The sequence below is a fragment of the Haliaeetus leucocephalus genome, unplaced genomic scaffold, assembly GCF_000737465.1.
Source record: "Haliaeetus leucocephalus isolate CR32 unplaced genomic scaffold, Haliaeetus_leucocephalus-4.0 Scaffold339, whole genome shotgun sequence".
NCBI classification, from domain to species: domain Eukaryota; kingdom Metazoa; phylum Chordata; class Aves; order Accipitriformes; family Accipitridae; genus Haliaeetus; species Haliaeetus leucocephalus.
This window is the reverse complement of record NW_010972775.1, coordinates 7,696,760-7,713,365: the sequence shown is the minus strand read 5'-3', so window position 1 is coordinate 7,713,365 and position 16,606 is coordinate 7,696,760. Positions and strand designations below refer to the sequence as shown.

Below are 16,606 nucleotides of genomic sequence, written 5' to 3'. Positions count from 1 at the left end.
ATTTAAATTCTGTCCTCATCAGTAGCTGTTCTGAACTTTTTGGTTAGTCTGGTATAACTTAAAGATACTACAATGATCACTAAATTCTTGCATATATTATCAGTTAACTCTTTCACAACAAACAAAGAAATTTCATCCATATCTTTAAATTCAGTGAAAAAGACTGTTATGGACCTAGTGACTACAATATGACACAAGTGAATTTAATACTGAATTTTATTGAAGAAAAATTTTTGCATAATAAGAGTTTACTGTTATTAACTTCAGGAAATCATTGATAGTCTAAAAAATATACCCAAAGAAGATAGAACTGTACGTTACATTCCCAGTTTTATTGGTATATCATTACCTAAGGATCATTTTTATATATGAATTCTTTACAGTTACTGCTACTATAACCAACAATTAAGATTATCATTAATAAAAGACAAGGGGCATTTATTTATTGCATTTAATATTAAGTTCTGGTTAGTATGTTTGATAGCAGCAAGGCCCAGACTCATCTCTCTCCTAAGTAAGGGACATACGTTAGGGCATATTTGTTCTAAGCTTCCTACATTGTGAAAGGAGGACACTGTCTCCTGAGATAATCTGGCTATTTAAAATCAAAACAGCCCTCTACAGGGCTTCCCCCTTCCTTTCATTACCATTCTTTTTCTTTATAAATACATTACACAGAATTCAGTGATGTTTTTCCACATTACCTTTCCAGCATAATGATGAATGATAAATCCCTGGTTCCAGCTGTTGAAATGTTCATGAGTCCCAATCTGCATCTGGAGTTTTTGAAGCAGTGTTTGGTCAGCTCCTTCTCCCACTGCATGCATTGTGGCACACACATCATCTAAAATGCTCATAATCCCTGGGGGATTCTAACACATTGGAGAATAACAAAAACAGCAAAAGAAGTGAGGAAAAAAAATTGATGCCAGTTTTTCCCTCCAAACAAAAATTATCTTTGCTACATAAACACTAAGAGCAGAGTCACAGCAGGAAGAATTCCCCACCCCACCCCGCAATCAGTAGAGTTCAGAGTAGAGATTAATTTGTACACAAGCATGCAAATAGTTTAAGGAGAGATGTCACTCTGATAGTGACAGTGGGAAATGATGGGGAAAACAATGATTGCTGTTAAAAACAAATAAAACAAAAAAAACCCAGAATGCCCAACATTTGTTTTAGAAGATTGCTTTGTGAAGGAATTGAAAACTTTCTCATTCCACCAAAAAATAAACCCATGTCTGAGGTAAATATTTAAACTCACATGCTGTAGTTTGACAAACTTAGAGCTAAATATCTAAGATTGTGACAGAAATCTTATCCTCTTCCTAGTTATCCTGATACAGATAGGAGATGGGCAAAATCTGATGTGCATTTAAGCGCAAGGCACTATAGTACTTGAACTACTGTTAAAATTATCTGGCTTACATGGGAACAAAGAACTAGCTGAAAAACAACCTACTTCTGTCCTAAAGGACAACTCAACATTTATTGTCACCCCAAATCAGAACATGAAGACTTTAAACTGCAGAACATTTTGTGGAGCAAAGACACAATACTTATTTTATCTACAACACTTCATAATACTTCCTCTTCACTTGTTTCTGCTTAATTTGCAACAGTACCTCAAAGGAAACTGGTATTGTAGCTTCCCCAAACTGAAATACATCCCCCAGGGACACACAGAGAGCCTTATCTGATGTACAGTAGAATATGTCATGAAATTCATTATAAATTTAGGTGGATAAAATTTTAGTTTCCATCGTTATATTTTTTATTCACACATCAATCACACTATCTTATGGTTCTCTTTTTGGCCGCTATCTTAGATGACATATATCTTAGAGCTCCTATAAGACATCTTATGTAAAACTTTATATATAGGCTTAGTATGACTCAGTAACTGAACAACAGTATTTGCATTTTTCCCATGAACATTGACAGCAAAGCAGTTGCCCAAATATTTTAGAGAAAAATCTTGTTTTTTCCATCTGTTTGTTCTAAATACTTACCACTTTGTTCTCTATAAGGTCACACACTATTTTGTTGTTAAAGTAATCTATTGGCGTCCATCTAATTCCTTCTTGCACATATTCTTCCTGTTAAGTAAAAAGAAAGAAAGATGCAAATATTCTTTTGCACCGTGGATGTAGCACTAGATTTACAATGCACTACACATACACAAACTCTGCATTACTCATGTTCAGAAAGACTTGTCAAATGTGTGATTGGGGGGAGGTGGGAGAAATGACCCTAAATGATAGTTAAATCCAGCTCTCTACTGCTTAAGAGATGAATTGGAATCCTCTGCCGTCCCCACACATTCTTTTGTCATTCATAGCCCTTAAGTAGTAACTGAGAAGAGCAAGAATATTTCATCAGTACATTTATTGTCAAAGCACTTCACAAACAGTAACAAAGTGACTTTTACAGTATCTTGACAGTGCACCTAAGCATCCATATCCTACTCTATTTTAAAAATTAAGATTGTGACAGGCATATCAAGGATCAGACCCCCAAACCAACACATTTAGAAATGCACATGAAATGGAGACACAGATCTACTTTTTATTTCTGTACACAATTACTTTAACCATAAAGACATCTAGAGACTGACTGTGGAAAAAAATCATACTAAAATTTGATTAAATTGACCCACTCCGTTGCATACATATGAGTTCAGCTAGACACTTAGCAGGTCACTTGTGTGCTCAACTGCAATTATCAGTTACTTTTATATAAAGGCAATTGTGTATGTGCATTCTTGAAAACATTGTCCTAAAGTTGGTGCCAGGCCTGAGCTCGTACCGTACACAATGCTTCTGTCTCAGCTGCATTCTGTCTGCCCTCCCATGCAGAAGCTCACATTCATGTAAAGTGAGATTCTGCAGTAAGGCTGTCAGCAGAGAACTGCAAATACTTTCAAAAGTATTTTTGCAGTTGTCTCAGTGATCTATTTCATTCATATATATATTAAAAAAAAAAAAAAGGGCATGGAGGAAATTTAAGAAAAGTATTCCCATTTAACTGTGTGTCATGTCCAACAAAAGCACAGGGATAGAACCAGCCTGTAGTTTTCCATTTCTGTCAATGAGTCAGAATATGCAGCACGTCTGGGCAGGGTCATATGACTGCATTAGTACACCATATGATGGACTCACTTCTGTACCACTGTATCAGAGAATAAATGTCTGTAGCTGATGTGGTTTATGGTTTTAGGGTTAGCCAACAACAAAGTGGTTTTTTTTCCTTTGTCTTGCTTAACAAGGCAAATTTTATTGTTAGCAGATGATGAAACCTCAATTTTTCTACCAATTGAAAAAACAATAGCTCATTTATGAATTCAAAAGTAATAAATGTCTGTTTACCTGTTCTGCCTTCAGTGTCAGTTCAATAAAAATCTGCTGTAGTTTTTCATTAACAAAGTTGATGCAGAACTGTTCAAAACCATTTTTCTATAGAAACGGAAACAATTTAAAAATTAGTCTCCTGCTTCATATACAATAATTCTTAGTTCTTGTGCTGGCAATAAGCTTCAAAGAAACACTGGCAATGATGGATGGGTTGCTGACTTTATAGACATTCCGTGTAATCTCAGATTTTTAATTTTTTTATTTTTTATTTTTTTTTAAGATCAATGACCTAGTTTCTTTGAAGTTTCTTCAATGCTTCATGTTTCTTAAGCGAGACATTACCAGTGAGAACTCAATGTCCAGGAAGCTGGGTTGGGGTTCTTTTTTCTTTTATTCTGGCCACAGGATTTGTTTTTTTCTGGTTTGGATTTTTTCCCCTCTAAATAACAAAAACTCTCCCAGGTCAGATCAGCTCAAACTCTGAATATTACACTGCCTTACCTGGAATATTTCAAAGCCATAAATGTCAAGGACACCAATGTTATATTCTTCATGGTCCTTCTCCATAGCCTTATTAATAGACTAATAAAACAGAAACAAAATGTAAAACAAAGTGTAGTTTATATATTGAAAAGATATATTAAAATCCTTAAAACTTTACATAAAAATATTGGGTTTCTTCAAAAGAAGATATTTGAATGGAATACAAATATACATAATAGGGTATTCTACTTTCACTTTTTAATAAAGTGTTATTAACAGCTAGGAAATGAACAGTATATTATCCTGCTTTCCCGGTTAGTGAGCCTTTGGATCTATTGTTTGCAAAAATCTTTCCCCTTTGGTGTAAGTGGCTCAGTTAAAGAAAAGGAGCCAACAAAAAAAGAACAGCTTTAATTCTGATATTTGATGCATTTTGCAGATGGTACCATGAATATTTTCACCTATTTCTGTATTCCCCTACTTTGCAGTGTCAGTGCTGGTACAGGCATATAGTGGGAATTACAAAGCTGTCACGATGAGGGAGGCTTCTGAGACACTAGCAGTGCCACCACAGAGGAGAATTCTGCTTCATCTAGCGAGCATCTGTGGCCAAAGGTAAGGTTTCTATCCCACCAATCCAGCCGAGGGCCTCATTCTGAACAAGAGAGTACTTTAGCGTGGAGAATGGAATTTGACCATTTGCTCAAATGCCACAACATCGGGATGCTGAAGGGGTTCTTTGCAGGAGAGTGGGGTAAGACAGCAGGGGACCATAACCCACTAACTCTGCTCATCTGAAAATGCTCAACTATGTAGAAGAAAGTAAGTCTCGGAGAAGTATGGATGCTGACAAGAAGATGTCAGAATATCATAGGAGACAGTTGTGGCAGGAGATTGAGCAAATGTAGTGCTGAAAGCACTGCTCATTTTCTTCAAAGGAAGTGTAGCATTTGTGATATCACTGCCTTGTATTTGATGTCTGTGGTCATGCTCCCACTGCACTGCTGTCCTGGTTTCAGCTGGGATAGAGTTGATTTTCTTCCGAGTAGCTGGTATAGTGTTATGTTTTGGATTTAGTAGGAAAATAATGTTGATAACACACTGATGTTTTCCGTTGTTGCTAAGTAGTATTTATACTAAGTCAAGGACTTTCCAGCTTCTCATGCCAAGCCAGCAAGAAGGCTGGAGGGGCACGAGAAGTTGGGAGGGGACGCAGCCAGGACAGCTGACCCAAACTGGCCAAAGGGATATTCCATACCATGTGATGTCACGCCCAGTATATAAACTGGGGGAAGGCTGGCCAGGAGCCACTGCTCAGGGACTGGCTGGGCATCGGTCAGCAAGTGGTGAGCAATTGCATTGTGTATTGCTTCTTTTGTATAATCTAATTCCTTTATTATTATTATCATCATCATCATTTTCCTTTTCTGTCCTATTAAACTGTTCTTATCTCAACCCACAAGTTTTACTCCCCCACCACACTGGGTGGGGAGCAGTGATCGAGCGGCTGCGTGGTGCTCAGCTGCTGGCTGGGGTTAAACCATGACAACTGCTCAGTGCTCCTGCTAAAGTTTAGGCGAAGAAACGTACTGGGTGAAAGAAATGACAGACAAGAAAAGCACTGCAAGGAACATTCCTAGTGTACTTGTACTTGTTTTGATTTTTCAGTAGAATCAATCAAATCCAACTTACATCCACCAAGTAATCAAAAACACGGGAATGAAGGGCCTTGGCCAGTGCATCCCTGGTGTAGCAGGCTTGTTCCACGTTTAACGTTACATTAATGGACTCAGATTTGCCTCCCCACTTGCTGTCCATCTGTCTGCTGGTCAGTTTTTCCTTTAGGCGGTCCTGGTTGATTCCCAGGAGAAATGCAGGGAAAGCCAAAACTGCAAGAAAGATTGGGGTTGCTGGATTATGACTTACAGACTAAACCAATAAATAATGAAGGGGGAAAAAAATCAGCTGTATCTCTAATAACAATCAGCAGTAATAAACCTTATGGGGCACGCAGCGTAAAAAGAAAAACAGGGATTTATGTCTTTAAAATTTCCCTAAGCCCCCCAAAGACATTTTCAACTCTTTACTTACATGGATTTCAATTAAGACAAACCACCTTCAAGTAAAATAGTCAGCTATTTCTGTACCTTCAGTCCTTCAAACATGAAAGCTGGCTTAAGTCATAGTTTTGAACTATGTGGTTCAAATCACTCTTGGAGGAGATGGAAATAAAACATAGAGCTCACACATTAAATAAAACTGACACCATTGAAAATTCTTTGTAAAAACATGAAACGTTTAAAATATGATAAGGAACATGCTATCTGCTTCCTAATATTCTTTCCCTTTCTTCTTCTAAGTTAGGATATTGCAAATAGTTTTCAATTGCCTTGCCATTTATTTGGTTTTGTTTTTTTAACCCCTTATTCTGGATGTCCTTCACAAATTCTGGTTTCCCTTGTTTAAAAGTAAAGCAGAAAAACACATCTGTGCAGTAAGCAGCCACAAGTCTAGTATATTCTTTGCATTTGTAGCACATGGTGCACGTTAGCTGCAGGTGTCATACACCTTAAGGAATGGAAAAAGAGAAATGGCTTGAAAACATATGGAAATAGCTCCCAAGGGCAGCTCTTGGACTTGGTACTGCACCTCCACTAAACCACATAATCCTCTAAGAGTGTTTCCTCCATGTTCCTTTGCTTTTAGATCTACTTTACTGGTGTGAGGAGGATGTAAAATAATCACTAAGGCAGCAGCCACTTGTGCTTTACACATCTGTAACATCACAGCATGATTTCACTAAACCCTTCAGTGCATTAATCCAAAACTATTTTTAAAACTGCTAATAACTGCCAGCTTTCTGAAATCTGATTTATTACCACCAGCAACCTGATTAAACTTACCCTAGGGTACTAGAAACCACACAACTAACCAAAGTTGAGTCACTGGCAACATCTCTGGTAACTCACTGAGAACTCAAGTTGAAGAGCACATGAAAAGGTCAAACATCATATGCTTTAAAATGGAAAAGAATGTAGGTAATCATAGACCGAATATTCTGGTATCTTTATGGTATATATGAGCATAAGTATTTAGTTAATACTACTGTAAGAATTTATGAAGATAGTATAATGGTAAGAACCACCATGCGTATCTCAAACTCTTCCTTCACAGTGCTAATGATTTACTGTAAAGGAAGAGCTGGACATGACTTGATATAACTTCACATTCTTAAGATGCCTGATTATTTTCCCTGGTTAGGGACCATAGAGTTACCATCTAGAAATTACTATAAAGCAGTATATGCATGTAATTGAAAAAATAATCCTCAAAGAGTAATCAATAGCTTTCTGTGGAATAGTTTTAAATACAATCTGTGAAGAAAAGCTGAAAAAGACTAGGTTCGCTTCATCAGTTTTCAGAAAGTGTAAAATAAATCTTTCAATACAATGCAAGCATAAAGAGGGATGGTTTAAATTGTTTTCTGCCATCCAGGAGAGAACAAGTAGTATTTGGCATGATTTGCAACATGGAAGATTTAGGATAAATAATGAGAACATTTTTTTCAACTATTAATATAATCAAGCACTGTAACAGATAGTAATCATTGGCAATTTTAAAGAAGTACTTGTCTAAATGTCTGTCAAGAATGGCCTGTATAGATTTGATTCTGACTCAGAGTAAGAGTAGAGGTTTTGGTGTCTTGAAGAATGGCCTTTGCATGTTTTTCTGCAGTTGGCTATATAATAACAAGAACACTATTGACCAAATTCTTAAACTTTTTATTATTTCAGACTTACACAAAGCATGACTTGTCAGTGGTCTTTCATTGTGTTTTATCTTTTGTGGCTATCCAGGCTATAAATGCTTTACTATTCAGTTGGCTAGGACAAACACTAAACTGAGAAGAGGATTAATGGAAAGAGAAATGAACCCAACTTTCAACTTCATAATGCAGGAATTGTACTAGACATTGCTACTTCTTCTCCGGCTTCTTTAAAATGCAGTATGTTTATGAATAAGTTCTATATTCATTCTGTCTGCTGATTTTTTCAATGTATTATTCATACAGAACTTCTGTATTTATATCCCAGTGAGCAAGAGAAATATGGTGCACATGGCTCATCATAGAAATACATTCACGTTTACCAACTTAGTTTCAACTCGCGTCTTTTCGGTTTGTTACTTTCTGATACAACACACTGTATCTATCATCTCATCTGGCAATTAAATGTCTTGATTTCGTTGAAAGATTTAATACTGTGATTTACATGGAAGCACAGTAGCTCATTTGGAATTGTAAGGCATATGAAAAATCCAATACTTTTCTTTGGATGTATAAAACGCCACAAAATGTTTTTCTTTGGGTTCACTTACTATTGTCTCAAATTAAAAAATTAAGGTAAAAAATTAGTAATTTTTCTTTCCCAATTTCTTAAAACAAATAGCAGACTACTAACAAAGTTGAGTGGGAACTTGACTACACAAAGATACTTTATTCATATTTAACTTACCTAAACCTAAACAAATGCAGTTTTCCTAAACATAAGGACCATTCTGAAATAAGAGTTATGAGAACAGATAGATATAAGCTACTACATAGGTTGCGCTTATCTACTCTGTCCTTAAACTGTCGAAGTAGTATAAAATCAACATTAGATGCAAGATATAAATCATGACAAAAATATTTAAAACTCGAGATCCAATAATCTTTCAAGATCTTGCTGATGTGGGCCTAGCTGATACAAAACAGTAGCATGAGGTGAAGGATACAAGGACAGTGCATTGTGGATAAGGATATAATAAGGAAAGAGTTACACAGTAGAGGTACCTAATACTGAAGTACAGGTTGAGAAATTTGAGACAGGGAACATAACTGTAGCATGTAAATTCTGCATTTCAATTCAACCCTGAATTTGTTTTCAAGGCATCTCTTCTGGATGCATGTACATACATCTATGCCTGAGTACCTGAGACTAGGGATACTCCACAAGTTGGTAGCTGCTTTCACATGGCAATGAGGTCAGACAAATCACAAAAGAAACAGGTGTTTTTATGAATGTGTGCTAATGCATTGACAGGAGCAGAGTTCAAGTTTGCTTGAAATTGTTTCTCACAATTTCTATTCTTTCATATTCAAGGGCTGGAAAAGGATTTCTTAAATTCAAAATGCAAAACTGCATTCCTGTTAAGTCAGTGGCATTGTAAAAGACAAAACAGCCTCAGTACCATTGGTTTTGGAAAAGAATCTAAATTAGCAGCCTCGCACTACAAGAAATGATACACTGTGTTTGGATAAGCAGCTCAAGATTGCAGTTCACCTTATGCCATCTGGGTTGCAGCCCCCTGCTAACTCTCTAACAGTTTCGAGAGGTACTTACACTCCTCACTCTCCACTGCTGCATAGTTGCCAACTTCTTTGAAACTGATGTTTCCCAAATGCAGTATTCCTGCCACTATCTGCAGCACCAATGCCTGTTCCTCTGCAAAGATCCCAATCACACTCATCGCATGCTGGGAAGAAAAAGAAAAAAAAAATTGGATCAGTCAAAGAATCCATTCAGTGACTCTTGTCATAGAAGTCCTTTTAAAATTTTGATGTTAAAAATTTGAGTTTTTCAAAACAGTTCAAATACCTAAGGCAATTTCATTACAGCCTGCACTGAAGTTTCAAAAGGTACCAGATGTCCTATTTCAGCATTTTTGTATTTTTTTTAATTTAAATACAGAAGCATCCACACTGTTTAAAAGATGTGTTAGCAAAATAAACTCTGGAAAAATTGAAGTTACTTTAAAAAAAAGTGCCTGCTCATAAGTGTCACACTAAAAATAGTCTCATTGCAAAATGGGAAACAATGAACTTAAGAGACAGTGGTTTTATTCCTTCTACACAGACAGCTTATCCACTGAGACTAAGAACTGTGAAGCTGTACTGAATGACTCTAAAAAGCAGCACAGTCTGTCTGGCTCAGGCTGTGAATTTCAGCCACTTACTAGAAAATAATCCACAACAGTGGGTTTTGGAGTCTAGAGGACATGGTAACTTACAGAATATCTTCTCAACTGACTGTTTTTCTAAAATACCAAATTAGCTAGAATACAACAGTAACAATTTTTTTTTTAGGCCTTTAAATGTGCTACATATATAAATAAGAAGATGTGTTAATATGCTTATTTTAAATAGTAAACTTCTAGTAACAGAAGATCAGCAAGTTGTCATGACTCGCATAAAGGTCACAGCACTAGATAAAGATCCCTGATCTATGCTTTCTAAGGCCCCTTCTCCAGCCTTTCAGCTGCACTGTTTTAAGTAGGCATGGAAGATCAGTCACCACTAAGAATTCAGCTAAAATAGGGCGCTCTTATATTTTCTTCTAATGGAAGTTCCTCACTGTGTTTGCATTTCCCATTTTTCATACTGCAGATTATCTGCCCTCAATTAAATGTCATTGCACCCTTCTGAAAAACAACAAACAGAAAACAAAACACCTTTCTGTAAAAACAATCTATCTTCGCAGGATTGTTAGGCTGCAACACAGGACCTCCTCCTCAGTGTAAAATATAATTAAAATAACTTACATCTACATTAATTTCTCATTCCCACATTAATACACCAATGTCTTTGCTACAAATGGACAGTGAAATGAACATACATCCACCACTACTCAAATCATAGAGTAAAAAACTCACCAATGTTTCTTGGAAATCCAATTTGTCATTGATATCATCGACTTTGTAGGACCCAGAGAGACTCAGATAGTAATAGTAGTCCATACTGGTAATGCCAAGACTGCTTTTTTGTTCTGAGGAGGCCCCTTCAATTAGCTGCAGAATAAAAATCACCAAATTAGGTATCACACAACAATCTTCAGCAGAGACGAGGCAGGTCGGAAACAGGTGACTGAGCCTGAAATTACTGGGAGAGATATGGCTAGTGCTGTGCCAGGTATGTATCCTTCCTGTATTTTGTTAATTGTTTAACCCAAAAGACCAGATTCTCATTCCCATTCCCATGAATGGTTTAGTTCTAACTTCCACATGTAATAAAAAGCAAAAACTGCGACTGACTTAAATGCCTTCCATTATCTTTACCTCATGAAGGCAAAGCAGGTTTTCCAGTCTTCAATGTATTATCTAAATCCTCAGGAGCAATGTGTTTTCCATGCCTACTGAAAGATAGGCAGAGTTGAAAAAACACATCAAGAAAGCATTATTTGTGACTCTAATTGTGAGGCCAAGTATCCTTTATGCCCATTATGTGAAGCCAGTTTTGAACTGCTCCAATACTATGTTGATTTGAAGCATGGCTCAAGTCACACCACTTTGCATCATTTAGGCCAACAGGGCTGATAATAAATAACACAGTACTTAAAAAACGGTTCCTGTACTTTCTGCGATGCCAGAGGAGAGGTCCCTTAGACCTATGTAAAGTCCACGCAGTTATGCACAGACATGGCTGCAATAGGAAGGAATGAACAAACTAATCTCAGAAGATAATAGTCAAAACCTTCCTCTTAACTCCCGTGTCAAAAAGCCTCCCCAAGCCACAGAGGAAAATCAGCAGGACAGTGCAAATTGTTCATATCCCTCAGAAGAGGAGAAGGCACAGCTCCTGGAGCAATTCCAGCTCCAACTCAGCTTTCCATCCTGGCAATGGCACTTCAACTTTATGTGAAGCTGCTTACAGTCACTTACAATGCACTGTCTTTACTCTAGTTTTGTAGAGCTTGATCAACAGCACTTCAGCAGATAAGGAACTCGCATGTCAAGGACCAGTGAAGGCCAGAAGAGCCTTTTGAAACACAAAAAAAGTGGGGATGATTCAACAAATAGATATTATCCTAAATGTCCTAGAAAACAACTGAGAATCAAATCTCTCTTTCACAGTTGTGCTATGGAATTCCACAGCAGAAGGTATAATTACACAGGCCAGTTTAAAAAGAAATCTGTTGGAAAGTTCTCATTTTCTATTATATTCTACTGGACTTTTCCATATGGGAGTTCACAGTGAATTTCCAAGCAAGGCCTTTGAAATATTGAAGTACTTTTGCTCTGGAGCTGAAAGGCAGCTAAGTAGGTCTATGTTAGATGGTGTCTTAACAAGCTATCAAGTTTCCCAGTGATATCCAGATTACCTTCTTGAGTGCGCATTCAGTAATCTCACTGTGTTGAGAACGACTTTTCAATCAAGAGGAAAAACTGGTCCTAGTTATTTTAAATAACTTAGAAAGGACCTATACACTTCTGACCTGGTAAAAAATGTGAAAACTCCTCTCTCCAGGATTCCTCATTACAACTCGAGATTTTTCCAGTAGGAAGTTGGAGATTTTCCCTCCATCTGGTTCTCCACCTGGGCTAAACTGGATTTCAAAGTATTTCCCCTGTAATAAATAAATAAAGCTGTTGAATGATTAGTAAATACAGATCTGAAATCATGCACTTGTACTGTACCTCAAGGAAGGTTACCAGGATATTTCATCTTTATGGATGCAGTGACACAGCTGCCTCGAGGTATAACCTAAGCTTAGATTCTTGAACTATCATATATCTTTCTTTCTGCATTTACACAGCGCTAGACTTGGGATAATACGTCATGTGTTAATGCAAATGTAGAGAGGAATTCAGTGGCTTCTTTCCTCTGCTGAGACTCTTGCTTAGTATAAAGGAAACCATAAGGCTCACCTATACGGGTAGTAAATTTAACAGATTTATGACCAACAGCAAACATAGCATTCTGGTTGGAAGCAAGGTAAAGCAATTATCTTTTTCTCTCAGGGAGACATTAACTGCATTAACACTCACCTTGGCTGAGGAACAAATCTCAAATTTGTAAAGCTTATGTGTAACTTTTAAAAACGGAACCTACAGTATGTTAGCTAGTGAACAGTCATTTCACAATATTATCTTGAGTATTTTATAACGACAGACTGAAAATAATTCCTGCCTTACTTTCTGTACATATTAATAAAGGCATTTCCAATCAAACAACTCTAAAGATGGTTTAATCTGTTTTTCAAAAAGCTATCAAAGTATTTTGGTTTAAACATGTATTACTGCGTATATTTTGCTGATCTGGAAAACTGGCCAGTTTGTTGCTGATAAGTTATTTGCTTGCTAACTGAACATTTTATAAATTGTGACCAGTACATATTGTAAGAGAAACAAATGGACAACCTATACAGAATGAAATAAAGGCCTCTCAACATATACTTTGTGTTTTAAAACACACTTTATAACTTATTTAGATTTACCTCATTTGTAGCCAATTTATATTATAGTCCTGAATACTGTCTCTGTAACAGCACAGAAGTCGGAAGAATAAAGTAATCTCTAAGGTAGAGGGACTTACAAATCTGCTGGAGTTGTTGTTCCGTACAGTTTTTGCATTCCCAAAGGCCTCCAGTAAAGGGTTGGACTGTAGAATAATATCTTTAACATGCTAAAATTTTAGGAAATGAGAGAAATACAGATTCAGAAACAGACATTTTTAAAGTTCTTACAGATTTTCTAGAAAACCATGACATCTAAATTATATATTAAAAAAGCAAGAAAGACTGCATCTGTAAGAAATCCTCTTGATCAGACAAGGAATAGAAACTAAGCATTTTTTTTTCCCTCACAGCTTCTAGTTCCTATTTTTTGAAGAAAATCCTACAAAATTGAACAAAACACCTGAGGCTAAAATCTAGTCCTTCTGTTCAATGTTCTGCCAAGCAACACAGCCAATAAATTGATCTGGGTTTTTTATCGTCTTGATTTTAAACAATTTCCTTCTTACACATGAGCACTTAAATCTTTTTGGAGGGTCTGGAACCACAACCAATGAAGTCAGAGCAGCATGAAATTTAGGAATCTGCAAGTGCTTCAGCAACCTGTTTTGGGATCAATGATGCTGCTATCTAGCTGTCTTAGAAAGCAACTGAAGTGTGTTACTACTGTGTCTTTATCTGATCCTAGGAGTTGGAAGTATGGACAAGATATTAGCTTTTGAACAAACCCAATGCATGCTGGATTGTGAAGTGAAGACTGAATTTTGTTTCAAAAGAAATGCTCAAGGCAACTTACCAACTTCGTCAACTGTTACTCTGTAATCACTAAGAATATTTTTAATTTTGTACAAAAAGCTGGAATCTTTTAAATAACACAAAATATTTACTTATAAATTATGATTATATTTATTCCAAAAATAACATAATGCATACTTTATCTGGATCACTTTCTTGTCTACCGAATTATTCTCTGCAATGTTCCCTGTATCACTGTTGTGCAAAACTAAGCAGAAAGAACATACTCAACATCAGAGACTGCAATAAAGCAAAAAAATAACAGTAAGCACTCAAAAAGAGTGGACTAGTAAAAGCAGCTACTACCTATCTACCACTGCCTGTCAGTGAATGACATTGTACATCATTAAGGGAATTTTTATGGCTAATTCGCTCAATTAGCTTTAGTTAATAGGTTTCGATAGATAGAGCAGACATTAATAGTATAGGTATCAACAAAAGCAACTATTTGTTGTTTCAGCTAGCTTTCAGATACTCTAATTTTGACTAGATAACCTCATAAAGCAAGATGATGTTCCTGCTGTTGGCTCTCTGACGTATGCATACAAATAAGAGATTTAATGGAAGTAATAAAAACCTGAAAAGCCAGTTCCATTTTCAACAGAATGCCAACACAAGAGGAACAAGACCCCACACAACTACTATAAGGAGATCAGTTGTTGTTCTTAATCTGGTTAAGAACAATAATTAAAGTACCTTTTACCCCTTAACTTAAAAAAAAAACCAAAACGCTTGTAGACATAATTCAGCGTGAGAGCTGCAAAACTTTTAGCACAGATGATTCTGTGTCTGTGGATTTCCCTCATATGGCTCCCATCACACAGGCAGCCCAGGAATCTGCAAGCAAGCAGTTCACTCTCCACTTCAGTTGTGTCTCTGTTGTTGAGGGCTTGTATGTATTTCTAGCTGCTCACCCACAAGCTGCTTTGGTAGAGTGCCTCTTGGCTGCCAGTGTCTACCAAGACATACCTTTGTCATTCTACCTCTGAAGTAAAGTTTAGACTGTGCTTATGCTTCAGTATTACTTTATATCAACTCACCTGTACTTTAGGGCCACCTCCTGAAATTTTCGAGATATAACTCATGATATATTTAGCAGCTACAGTCTTTCCAGCACCACTTTCCCCACTATGAAAAAAGGAACACAAAAATGTACCTGTTAGTTTTTAAATAACTCTAGAATAGAGTAATTCAAGGTTTATCTTGTACAACCAAGACTAGGTACCTTAACAATGAATAATAAATAATATACACCATATTTACATCGGGTAAGCTGGTAATATATAGACTATGATATAGTATTGTAGCATGCTACTTGTATATGTTTGTGAATAAATAATTTTGAATACATCATCTTGCATGCACACCAGAATCTCTATGGGACTTCAAAGTCAGAAAACTATGTAAACTGAGAAATAAATATGCTTAAACCAAGATGCTCAAAAGAGAACAAGTGTGTTAAGAACTCAATTCCCATCTAAATTTAGTGGGACTTCAGATCTTAACACAAAAACTCATTCGAAAATCCAAACTTTGAATGGCATGCCAGATACCTACTTCATTGCAGAAGTCTTTTGTTTTAGGTGTTCCTGAATGAAATAATGCGACATTATTAATCACATCCTGAATGACGGAAGAACTACCTTCCTGTTCCTATGCTTCTTGACACAGGGTACAAGAAGTCTTAATATTCCATACTAGCTTTCACAATTCCTTCCTTCCATTATAATATTTCATTTGAACTGTGAATAATGCTTACAACATCAGTAGATTTGCCTTCTCGTGATTAGTAAGCTTCTCAAGAGGGAAAGAAGATTGGTATGCTAGACAATCCAACCTCATGCTTTATTTCATACCTTAAAACTAACTTCATTTCAACAGAATTCCCCCAGACTTACATAAATGTTGGTGCAAGTCAGCTTTGACCTTAATGAATTTACCCTGACCTGGACAACTATACTAATACCAAAATATAACACACGGATGTTGGTTCAATGTCATAAAGATATCTGAAATATTTTTTTTCTTGTGTGAAAGTCTTTGCTATCTTTAAGCTCCTGAATAATTTCAGTGAATGTTGTTGACTCTTCTACCCTGCGCTTACTTGTTCCTGGATATAGATCAAATGCGTATCTTTTCCTGCATAAATTTTAGCTACGTTTGCCAGAGAAACATCAGCATGTCCTGCACAGGAAAAGGACTTGCTGAGAATGTCAACTCAGAGCTCCTTATCGGCAGGAGTAATGGAGACATGTCCAAAGGTTTAATTCTGAAAAAGCTCCCCAAACTGCCAAGCTGCAAATAACATTTTACATCTTTAAAGCTTCCAAACAGTACAGAAATATTTAAAGGCTTTTTGGTTTTTTTTTCTCCCCAGAAACGTTTTCATGCTTTTGTCTTCTCCTGACTGCAGTTTTACAGATCAAACAGGAAACTTGAAAAGGTGAAAAAATACTTCATCATCTCATCTGTGAAGTGTGTACCATGATTTTTATTATTTTGAGTCATCGAGAAGAAAGCCTGTATTACTGGCATCTACTACATTCACAGGGACAGAGTTTGCTGGATGGCAAACTGTATTTAGAAGTTCAAATCAGGAATAGTTTGATAATTAAAATAACATTACTTCAAAATCTGCTCACAGTAAATTTGCTCATCCTGTTGTAAAGCAAGACAGACAAACCAATCTAAACAGAATCATACTCT

At 36.5% G+C, this 16,606-nt stretch overlaps 1 protein-coding gene across 1 annotated transcript in view; it reads right to left on the bottom strand.

Moving 5' to 3' along the window:
• The window catches only part of MYO1E (myosin IE), a 62,829-nt gene that overhangs the window by 38,499 nt on the left and 7,724 nt on the right, over positions 1-16,606 (bottom strand). The window contains exons 4-13 of the mRNA XM_010571754.1: positions 14,941-15,028; positions 13,186-13,275; positions 12,086-12,217; positions 10,527-10,661; positions 9,218-9,350; positions 5,529-5,725; positions 3,855-3,935; positions 3,369-3,455; positions 2,013-2,099; positions 705-872 (exon numbers count right to left, since the gene is read on the bottom strand). Of these exons, the coding sequence (XP_010570056.1) occupies positions 705-872; positions 2,013-2,099; positions 3,369-3,455; positions 3,855-3,935; positions 5,529-5,725; positions 9,218-9,350; positions 10,527-10,661; positions 12,086-12,217; positions 13,186-13,275; positions 14,941-15,028 (1,198 nt within the window). The remainder of the gene's footprint in view (positions 1-704; positions 873-2,012; positions 2,100-3,368; positions 3,456-3,854; positions 3,936-5,528; positions 5,726-9,217; positions 9,351-10,526; positions 10,662-12,085; positions 12,218-13,185; positions 13,276-14,940; positions 15,029-16,606) is intronic.